The sequence below is a fragment of the Prionailurus bengalensis genome, chromosome D1, assembly GCF_016509475.1.
Source record: "Prionailurus bengalensis isolate Pbe53 chromosome D1, Fcat_Pben_1.1_paternal_pri, whole genome shotgun sequence".
NCBI classification, from domain to species: domain Eukaryota; kingdom Metazoa; phylum Chordata; class Mammalia; order Carnivora; family Felidae; genus Prionailurus; species Prionailurus bengalensis.
Window position 1 is genome coordinate 57,110,601 of NC_057346.1, and position 11,496 is coordinate 57,122,096.

The 11,496-nt window shown below is 45.4% G+C and overlaps 1 protein-coding gene and 1 pseudogene across 1 annotated transcript; both read left to right on the forward strand.

Annotated features, from left to right (window-relative positions):
• The first annotated feature begins 2,182 nt into the window (after positions 1-2,182).
• Positions 2,183-3,174, forward strand: LOC122484237 (olfactory receptor 2AT4-like). The gene is given in 2 exon segments (XM_043582230.1): positions 2,183-3,136; positions 3,139-3,174. Coding segments are annotated over 2 exon segments (963 nt in total). The 5' UTR covers positions 2,183-2,209.
• Positions 3,175-8,088: 4,914 nt separating this feature from the next.
• Positions 8,089-9,041, forward strand: LOC122482550 (annotated as a pseudogene).
• The last annotated feature ends 2,455 nt before the right edge of the window (positions 9,042-11,496 follow it).

Consider the following 11,496-nt stretch of genomic DNA (forward strand, 5'->3'; position numbering starts at 1 on the left):
TGCCTGTCCATAAATTTAATATTAATTAAATCATATAGTATATATTCTTTTATCTTTCTCTGGGCTTTACTTTTGATATTTTCTACTGATCTATTTTCCGGGTTTCTAATCCTATCCTCTTCTGTGTCTTCTTGATTGTTGGTCACATTTTCCTGCCTTTTTGCATGTCTAACAATTTTTTTTTAATTTTTTTTTTCAACGTTTATTTATTTTTGGGACAGAGAGAGACAGAGCATGAACGGGGGAGGGGCAGAGAGAGAGGGAGACACAGAATCCGAAACAGGCTCCAGGCTCTGAGCCATCAGCCCAGAGCCTGACGCGGGGCTCGAACTCACGGACCGTGAGATCGTGACCTGGCTGAAGTCGGATGCTTAACCGACTGCGCCACCCAGGCGCCCCTAACAATTTTTTTATTATGGGATGAACATGTTTATAATAGGTTCATAGAGGCCCTCAATGATATCTTTCACCAGATCAATTTTTCCCTTGCTTTTATTTATTTTAATTTTTTAAATATTTGTTTATTTTCTGAGAGAGACAGAGTGTGAGTGGGGGAGAGACAGAAGAGAGAGAGGGAGACACAGAATCTAAGCAGGTTCCAGGCTCCGAGATGTCAGCACAGAGCCTGACACAGGGCTTGAACTCATGAACTGTGAAATCATGACCTGAGCTGAAGTCAGCTGCTTAACTGACTGAGCCACCCAGGCACCCCTCTCCCTTTGTTAGGAAACAGAGTAAGGGCTGATCACCTTGAGCTAATCAAGGCTTGAATTAGGCTTGGTTTTAGTTTTCATAAGATTTAGTCTAACTTTGGTTTTCCTGGACCTTGGGTTGATAGCTTGGCTGGTCTCTGTCTCCTCAGCCCTTAAGATTGTGGAAGATCTGTTCCTATCCTTTGGAGGTTTTGAACTTATGTCTTTAGCAAGCTTACCACCCACCTTCTCAACACACACACACACACACACACACACACAAACACACAACTTCAAAAATTTTGAAAATGTTTTAAGGTAAGACTATTGTATATTTAAGGGAGGGTCTTTCTCTCTAACCTCTTAAGCATTGTGAGATTTGTCTTTTAGAAGCCTTCAGTCTAGCTTCCTAGCCTCTTTTGTATGGCCCCCAAATTCAGAAGCTGTCCCACAGGGAAAACTTGTTATGCATTTAGAGAGTGCTTTACATTTCCAATATATTTTGCAAATCCTTTTTGATTGCCAAAAAGCAGTGCTGAGCTTTCCTTCTCTCATCTGCGTCCCTCTGCCTGGGCCAAGTCCAAGCTGCACAATGGTCCCCAGATCAAATATTCCCAGAGAAGAAAAGAGCTGGTGATTGACCGTTCACTTGGAGGGGCCCTCCTCCCTGGAGTTCTATTCATCTTGTCCTTATTGTAGCCATGTTTCTCTTACTATTTTTAAAAAAGTGTGATTTGTGTAATTTATCCAGGTTTTCCTAGTTGTTGCAGCACAAGTGTTGGGCTTTCACGACCTATTATATCCTATACAGGAGTAGAGGTCCAGACACATAGCTAAAGAGGTATATGGAAGAACCACTGGTCAAGGCATACAAGCAAGAAATAGGTTTAATAAGTATGTGAGCAGCAGCATGTTGCAGAAAGCTTGGAGAAAGCAGCCCTTACAAAGCAAGATGGTATAACTTTGAGTGAGTGCAAAAGAAGAAACACAAGCTTAAGGACTTGATTTGGGAGATCTGACATCACAAACCAAACAACATGGAACCTAAGATGAAGGTCAGAAGAAATCTTTCCAAGTACTTTTCACAATTATAATTCAATAATCAACTGTTTAGATCCGACTTTCCCAGTAAAATGTAAACTCTAAGAAGGTAGGAATTTTGCCTGCCTTCTATACTTTCACCACTGTATCACCTGAACATAAGCGTAATGATTTCCATTTGGTAGGTTATTAGTTAAGTAGTAATTAATATTTGTCCAAAGAATAAAGGTAGGAATTTTGGATTCACATGGTAGAAATCAACACCACAGCCTACCGTCAGTCTTCTAGAGTTGGTTGTAAATAATTGTGATTATATTAACTATATATATATATATATATATATATATATATATATACACATTTATATTAACATTATAAAATCTCATTCCAGAATCCTTTGTTTCTATGATTTCCAGATATTCCATTGTCCAGATGTTCCAGCTGCCTATCCCCCAGAAATCCAGATCTGCCTTACTATGGAGGCCACAACTTGTAATGGATCAGTGGATGGATCACCAGTCTTCTATCTGGTGGGAATCCCCTCTTTGCCAGAGACCTTCTTCCTCCCTATGTTTTTTATTTTCCTCCTCTTCTATCTTCTCATCCTTATGGGAAATGCCCTGATCCTGGTGGCTGTGGTGGCAGAGCCCAGCCTCCACAAGCCCATGTACTTCTTCCTGATCAATCTCTCTACTCTGGACATTCTCTTCACCACAACCACTGTCCCCAAGATGCTGTCCTTATTCCTGCTTGGAGACCACTTCCTCAGCTTCCCTGCTTGCTTATTGCAAATGTACCTCTTCCAAGGCTTCACATGTTCAGAAGCCTTCATCTTGGTGGTCATGGCCTATGACCGCTATGTGGCTATCTGCCGCCCACTGCACTACCCTGTCCACATGACCCCACAGACCAATGCTTCACTGGCAGCCTGTGCCTGGCTTACCGCCCTCCTCCTGCCCATCCCAGCAGTAGTCAAGACCTCCCAGATGGCATATAACAACATTGCTCAGATCTACCATTGTTTCTGTGATCATTTAGCTCTGGTTCAGGCTTCCTGCTCTGACACCATGCCCCAGACCCTCATGGGCTTCTGTATTGCTATGGTGGTATCCTTCCTGCCCCTTCTCCTGGTGCTTCTTTCCTATGCCCACATCCTGGCCTCGGTGCTTCGCATCAGCTCCCGAGAAGGACGCTCAAAAGCCTTCTCCACCTGCAGCTCCCACCTCCTGGTGGTTGGCACCTACTATTCATCCATTGCCATAGCCTATGTGGCCTACAGGGCTGACTTGCCGCTCGACTTCCACATCATGGGCAATGTAGCATATTCTATTCTCACACCAATCCTCAACCCTCTCATTTACACTCTGAGAAACAAGGATGTCAAGGCAGCCATTATGAAAATCACATCTCTCAAGACCCAGTCCGGGATAAGAGCCCTTGAGCTTTAGATGCAGCTAATTCTGCCCTCAGGACATCAAATAACTATGCCCAGAACAGATTAGGAACTCCGTAAATACTGCTGAATAAATAAATTAATGCATACAGAATAGTAAAAGAGAATGAAACTGAACAGACACTTCCAACAGGCAAAGTCAGGTAGACAAGATGATCCATCCATGGATTTCAGTCAAACTTTTAATGAAAATAAAGTCTAACCATTGGAATGCTGAGTCCTTCAGAACTGTTAATGATGCTCTTCTCATTATCAGCAAAGTCTACGAACAAATCCTACCCTCCCTCATATATGTTCTAAGAGATGCCAGGGAATTGATCTCTGCAGGGTGGTGGGTACAGTGCCAACAGGAGTACCATCTTGAGGGGAAGCACCCCAGGAGACCTGCCTAGAAGCAAAAAGCTGAGGGTTTAGTGGACCATGGCTCACCTCCCAACAAGGTCTTGTATGGAGACACCGCAGGAGCACCAGTGTGGATCAGGTTTAACAGGTGAGTAGGGCTAGGGATAAAGTGCTCCAAGACAGGCAGAGAATGCTGGGGTAGGGAAACAGGGTAGGTAGTCCAGAGCCTATAAAGGAAGACCAGGGATCAAGAAGACACTAGACACAGGCAACCAGGATCCAGGTTGACTGTGCACATGTAGTCTGTGGGAACTTGGACCACATATCCTGGCGGAGCTGGGCAATGGGTTGCACTTAATGGGTGGGATTCAAATAATCTTGACCAAGGCTTTACCACAGGAAAGCAAGGCTGATGATAGCAGCCACCACTGGACACACTAGCAAGCCCTGAGTCCTACGTGTTCTAGGCTTGTGTAAATGATGTCTGAGCGTTCTTTCTGTAAGCATCACAACAACCCAGGAGGTCACAGGTGAGGAAAATGAGCTCTAGGAAGGGGAAGTGACTTGCCTAAGGTCACACTGCTAGAAATAAGAGCTAGGATTGGAATCAGGTCCTTTCTGACTCACACTTGACCACTAAGGTCCATGTGATAAGATGAAGGGAAAGAACCCAGCTGGCAACAGGTGCTCATGAGGCAAGATAGTCCCTGATCTCTCCCTTTGGGGCATGGGCCATTGTGCCATCTGATCAGCCAACCACAGAAGGGACCCTCAGAAGAGGGCTCATTGAATTGGAAACCCCCCAGAGATATTTTCCTCCAAAGCCGTCACTGTCCAGATGAGAAAACCAAGGCTCAGGGGCCCAAAGTCATAGCAGGCGGGTGGCAGAGCTGGTCCAGGAGCCAGCACTCTTGGTTGCCAGGTAGGGCTCAGTCTTTTGCAGCAGGCTGGCTCCAGAACACCTTCTGCTCTCACCCTCCCCAGCCATGGTCTTGAATGGACTCTCAGATTCTTGCTGGCTGAAGGGCATAGCCACTCCCTGGCAGACTTGGATGATGAGAGGAGAAGATATACGTGAGTGTGGCATCAGGTTATGTGTTCCAGTGACTGATTTTTTTGTCCTTCTCTGTAACTGGCTGGTAGACAATGCAGAAAGGGAGCACCTGCCAGGGCAGGTTCTGTGCCTTGCCTGAGAAACAGCAACTTTTGGGCCCTGAGCACACGACTGCAACACTCAGATATACTGTGCAATTCAGAGTAAAACAAGGACCCTAACCTGTAACTTAAGTGTAAGAGGGTCCAGTCAAACTTGGATATTTCCTAGGATGGGCTAGTTGAACGATGCTTTGAAATACCAAAAGTGAAATTCTTTCAGAAATGATTATTGGTGCCCCTGCTGGTGCCAGGTGGTGGCCCAGCACCTGCCTGGTGTGCCTGTTGGACAGTCCAGCTCCGCGTGGCAGTGAGAAGCCACGTGCCACCTGTCCTCCCAGGTCATAGCATCTGTGCTTCCATTTGCACAGCGGTGGAGCAAAGGAGGGAAGAGAAAACAGCTGGAGTTAATGACCCCTTAGGACCACTCTGGCCTTGGCTCTCTGTGTTCCTACCTCTCTGATGCCCTACTCTGCCTCATCTGGGACTGTCAGCCACAGCTGCCTGAGGAAAAAGTGACCAGGGCAATGCAGTTTACATCCATTTGGGTCTGAGAAAATCCCAGTGGGCTATCATCTCAGGATGGGGTTAGATATCAAGGGATAGCCCTCTCAGTTTGGGACAAAGAATTTTCACTCTTTTGCTAGATCCTTGGGTCTGACTTCTGGAACATTTCAAAGACGGCTTTGAATTGACAGATACCAGGTCTTGATTTAGCACTCACCATATAGAACTCAGATAAAAATTTGAAATATAGAGTGTTTGGGTGGTTCAGTTGGTTAAGCGTCGCGATCAGGTCATGATCTCACAGTTCGTGGGTTTGAGCCTTGCATCAAGCTCTCTGCTGTTAGCGCAGGAGCCTGCTTCGGATCCCCTGTCCCCCTCTTTCTGCCTCTCCCTCACTTGCATGCTCTTTCTCTCTCTCTCTCTCAAAAATAAACATTTAAAAATATGAAATATAGATTTATCTGTTATCAATGAAAAAAAACAAAAAGGGAAATAGAAAACCTTAGTCCTAGTATTTTTCTCCCTCTGAAAAGTTGAACTTCTGGATCTCCAGGAAACAAGGCATAGAAGAAAGAGCCCTGTTTTGGGAAACAAAGGCCTGAGCTCTGGTGGGGGCTTTGCAACTTGCCTGTGGCACCTGGGAAAGCCCCTGCCCTTTTTGTGCTCAGTCTCTGGCCTGTGGGGGAAGTGGTGGGACTTGAAAATAAAAGTGTTTTTTCCAGTTTTTATATTGGTGGTCTTACGCATGAGAGGTGTTTTAAGAAGAGGGGCATCTGGGCGGTTCAGTCGGTTAAGCGTCTTCGCTTCAGCTCAGGTCATGATCTCATGGTTCAAGAGTTTGAGCCCCACGTCGTCAGGCTCTGTGCTAACAGCTCAGAGCCTGGAGCCTGCTTCAGATTCTGTGTCTCCCTGTCTCTCTGCCCCTCCTCTGCTCATGCTCTGTCTCTCTCTGTCCCTCAAAAAATAAATAAACATTAAAGAGGTGTTTTAAGAAGAGAGAGAATTTAGAAGTGACTCCAGAAAAATCATGGGGACACCACTCATGGAGTCACCAGGATCAACCAGACAGGAATACCAGTTATCAACATGGATTTCTCAGGGTCGCTTAGTCCAAAGTGGAGGGTGAATCAGTATTTCTTTTAGCTCAACCCCCCAGATCTGTGGCTTGAAAACATTCCCTTCTGATTCCTCTGAAAGGGATTCTTTTTTCCTTTGAGCTGCTACTGCAAACCAGTTTCTCTTTATGGACAATGCCTCCCAGGGCACATGACAACTTCTGCCCAGGCACGAGTCAGCCTGCTGGGTGGAGGGCGGGGGGCAGGGGGCATGCAATGGTTAAACAGGAGCACCTGCTGAGCTGAGGCAGCCAGTGGGAAGGTAAGTTCAATGGAATCACACAGATATTGTCTTGGATTCTTTGTTGCTGCCCAATTGCGGGAGAATCCACTATCTGTTCCGACTCAGGAATGATTCTTCCCATCAAGAGCATTTTCAGCATTTCCCTTCACTGTAACCTAACAAAGAGCCCCACACCCAGAGACAGGATATGGAGACAGGCAGAACCACTGCACCAAGCGGCTGAGAGAGAAAGGAACGATTCCCTGGTTAGTAATTATGGTGGGAAGACAGCATGTTGCTATAAACCTTGGAGAAATCAGTTCTCCCTAGCAACTTGGTAACAAAGATGTCACTTTTTATTTTTAATTAATTAATTAATTAAACAGTTTATTTATTTATTTTGCAGGAGAGAGAGGGAGAGAGAGAGGAAGAGAGAGAAAGGGAGGGGAGGGGCAGAGAGAGAGAGAGAGAGAGAGAATCCCAAGCAGGCTTAGCACAGAGCCTGACTCAGGACTTGATCCCATGAATCATGAGATCATGACCTGAGCTGAAATCACGAGTCAGACGCTCAGCCAGCTGAGTCATGCAGGTGCCCCAAAGATGTTACTTTTTAAAAACTTAAAGCAAATGCTGAGGCACCTGGGTGGCCCAGTTGGTTAAGTGTCCGACTTCGGCTCAGGTCAGGATCTCATGGTTTGTGAGTTTGAGCCCCACGTGGGGCTCTGTGCTGACAGCTCAGAGCCTGGAGCCTGCTTCGAATTCTGTCTCTCCCTCTCTCTCTGCCCCTCCCCCACTTGTGCGTGTGTGTGTGTGTGTGTGTGTGTGTGTGTGTGTGTGTGTATGCGCGCGCGCACACTCTCTCTCTCTCTCAGAAAAAAATAAACAATAAAATAAACATTAAAAAAGCAAATGCCAAAAGAAAAAGGAGCTTAGGGACATGGTTTAAGAGATCTGTTATCCCCAAAAAGGATGATATGGGACATGGGAAAGAGAACAAGTTCTTCCATAACACTTAACCCAACTACAATTAAATTATGTGATTCAGGGGCGCCTGGGTGGCTCAGTGGATTAAGCATCCAACTTCAGCTCAGGTCATGATCTCATGGTCTGTGAGTTTGAGCCCTGAGTCAGGCTCTGTGTCAACAGCTCAGAGCCTGGAGCCTGCTTTGGATTGTGTCTCCATCTCTCTCTGCCCCTCCCCTTCTCTCTCTCTCTCTCTCTCTCTCTCTCGCTCTCTCTCTCCCCCTCAAAAATAAATAAACATTAAATAATTGTGTGATTCATTGCTTAATGTCTCTCTCTACCACTCAAATTAGCCCTATGACATTGGAGACTGTCTCTGTCTTATTCAACTATCTACTATATACACAGCATGTAACACATAGTTTTATATATTGTAGATATTTTTCCATACTTTACTATAAAAGAAAAGAGGGTTTCCTTAATTATATAGTAACCATCACATAATTATCATTCCAGAATCACTGATTGTTCTGGTTTCCAGATATGCCTGGTTCCCAGATGTTTCCCCTACCCACTTCCTGGTATCCAGATTAACCCACCATGGAGACTAGAGCCTATAATGGATCAGAGGACTCCTCAACCATCTTCTACCTGGTGGGAATTCCCTCTCTACCCAAATCTTTCTTTCTTCCTATCTTCTTTGTCTTTCTCCTACTCTACTTACTCATCCTGCTGGGAAATGCCCTGATCCTGGTGGCTGTGGTGGCAGAACCCAGCCTCCACATGCCCATATACTTCTTCCTGATCAACCTCTCAGGCTTGCGCATCCTTTTCACCACAACCACCATCTCCAAGATACTGTCCCTCCTCTTACTGGGGGACTGCTTCCTCAGCTTCCCTGCCTGCTTCCTGCAGCTGTACCTCTTCTATAGCTTCTCCTACTCAGAAGCCTTCATCCTGGTGGTCATGGCCTATGACTGCTATGTGGTTGTCTGCCACCCACTGCACTATCCTGTCCTCATGACTCCACAGACCAATGCTGCACTGGCAGCCTGTGTCTGGCTCACTGCCCTCCTCCTGCCCACCCCAGTGGTGGTGCAGACTTCCCACATGGCTTTTGACAACACTGCTCACATCTATCACTGCTTCTGTGACCACCTGGCTGTGGTCTAGGCCACCTGCTTAGCCCCAGGCTCTCATGGGCTTCTGCATTGCCATGGCAGTATCCTTCCTGCCCCTTGTCCTGGTGCTTCTCTCCTATGCCCACATCCTGGCCTCGGTGCTTCGCATCAGCTCCCGAGAAGGACGCTCAGAAGCCTCCACCTGCAGCTCCCACCTCCTGGTGGTTGGCACCTACTACTTATCCATTGCCATAGCCTATGTGGCCTACAGCACTAACCTGCCACTCAACTTCCACATCATGGGCAATGTGGTATATGCTATTCTCATACCTGTCCTCAACCCTCTCATCTATGCTGAGGAACAAGAATGTCAAAGCAGCCATCACCAGAACGGAATGTCCCCAGGACCCAAAGAATGCTGGGGAACCCTGATTCTACTCACAAATGTCAATAACAATAGAGGGAAAAGTAGACAATTCAGATAGCCAGATAGAACAATAATTCTCAAAATACAGTCTTAATTGTTCCTCCTCCGTTGTAATAATATAATGATTTTCTTTCCTTAATTCACAGATAAAATGTATAGGCTTTTTCTATTCAATTAAAAAAATTTTTAAATGTTAATTTATTTTTGAGAGAGAGAGAGAGAGAGAGAGAGAGAGAGAGAGAGAGAGAGGTGGAGCATGAGTGGGGTGGGGTCAGAGAGAGGGAGACACAGAATCTGAAGCAGGCTCCAGGCTCTGATCTGCTAGCACAGAGCCCAAAGCAGGGCTTGAACTCATGAACTGCGAGATCATGACCTGAGCCAAAGTTGGATGCTTAACTGACTGAGCCACCCAGGCACCCTTAGATTTTTCTACTCAATTTTTATGTTGTGAGTCCCAATCTCATAAGACTATGAAAATAATTGTGGTCACATTTCCATTAGTTCAAACAATTTTGAATCTCAGAGATTTCAAGCATTTGACTAGCAAGAACTTCAGTCTTTCCCCTTGTATCTCTTTCTATCTATTCATATTTCTAGCTTTCCCCGGGACTGCTGACAGATAGTGTGAATCAGCCTTGCCCTCTCTGCTGTGGTAGCAACTTAGAAAGCCCCTTCAAGGAGAAAGTCTGAACCTGCTACCTTCTCAATCTTTGTTGCCTGAAAGTTCACTGCTGCTACAAATATTTTAACACGAGTCACACAGGAAGTTTACCTCTGGTATGTAGACATTCCTGTCAGAAAAGTAGAGTGTGTCCTTCCTCTAGCTGATGCTAAAGCAAGGGTATTCCTTCCCAGACCTGTGTGAGCATCAAAGCATGACAGTCCTTTTATTTCTCAGCCATTCCACAACAATGGGGAGCTAAGTAGAGAAGTGTGACTTATTGTTAGTATGCTGTGTCCACGACCTTTACTCTTTCTCAAAATACAGTCCCGTGTCTCCTCTTTCTGGCCTTAGCAGCCAGTCCAGGCTCCTCATTCCCTTCCCCTATGTCAAATTGTCTCACAAAGACCTGCCAGGCTTGTCCAGCCAGGGACATGCAGACCATACAGTGAAAGTGTCTGGGGGACCCAGGTGACAGGTACCCTCATCTCTGGCTCATCACAGATATTCTTGTTCCAGTTTCCAGGATTCAAGTTTCTGACACTCACGGCACCAACTTTAACCATTTTCCTGTTGCATAAAACCCAGTGCAGCTGGGAATTCAATTGGTGATGCAGGTCAGCAAAGGGTATGGTTTGTTCCTGGACTCTGCATTTGGCAGTCTTGGAGATCCTGCTACAGTCAGAAAGGATTTTCAGTCTCCTGTTTCAGTCTTCAGTTTCCTGGCCCTGGGCAACTGGATTCAGGGCTCACATTCTTCTATTCAAACTGTGTTCAATCTGCAGCGCTTCTTTCCCTCAGTCCTTGAACTTGGTGTCCAGACTTCCTTGGGACCGCCATCCTCGAGGTATAAAAAAGACAACTTAGTAAGTTGCCTTGCCTCTGAGTTCCGTAAGCTCTTAGAATTTAACCTAAGGACATGGAAAGGATTTTTTTTCCCCTCCTTATTCCACTACCGCCTGGTAAATAACTCCACAAGTATCACCACATCATTACTGAAGTTCTGTCTTGTGTAACTGCTCTTCTCGTACCAAATTCAGTTTAAATTCAGTGCTTTGGTTTCCTGTGTCCCTGGAAGAGCCTCATGACATCTTGTCGTCTTCACTTCCCCTGCTAGATGGAACAATGAATGAATCACACGGGGGGTGGGTCAAGATGCTACAGAATCCTAGGCTAGTTCTACCCCACTCACTCTGTCCCTGTGGTTCCTCCTAAACATTTTTCAGAAGTAGACATGAAACAATAACAATAACAATACCAATGTTTTCTACCTGTAGCCTCACCTGCCACGTGGCACAATCTCTGTATCTCCCAATTAAAACAATAGTTTCAACTTAAGTGCAACAAAGGGCACTATCAAGAAAGGGGAAAGACAATGCCCAGAATGGAAGAAAATGTTTGCAAAACATATATTTGACAAGGAAGTAGTATCAAGAATATATAAAGAACTCTTACAACTTAACAAGAATGAGCAACACAATTCAAAGATGGGCCAAGTAATTAAACAGGCATTTCTCCAAGAAGATATATAAATAGCAAATAAGCCCATGGAAAGACACTCAACATCACTAGTTATTAGGGAAACTGCAAATCAAAACCAAAATGAGAAACCACTTCACACAAATTAGGATGGGTATTATTTAAACACACACACACACACACACACATACACACACACACAGAAAATGGCAAATGTTTGTGAGGATGTGGAAAGATTGGAACCTACGTGCATTGCTGGTGGCTCATGAATATAAAAGCCTAGCCTAGGGTCCGGCCCCTACTGAATGCTCAGTGTAGGA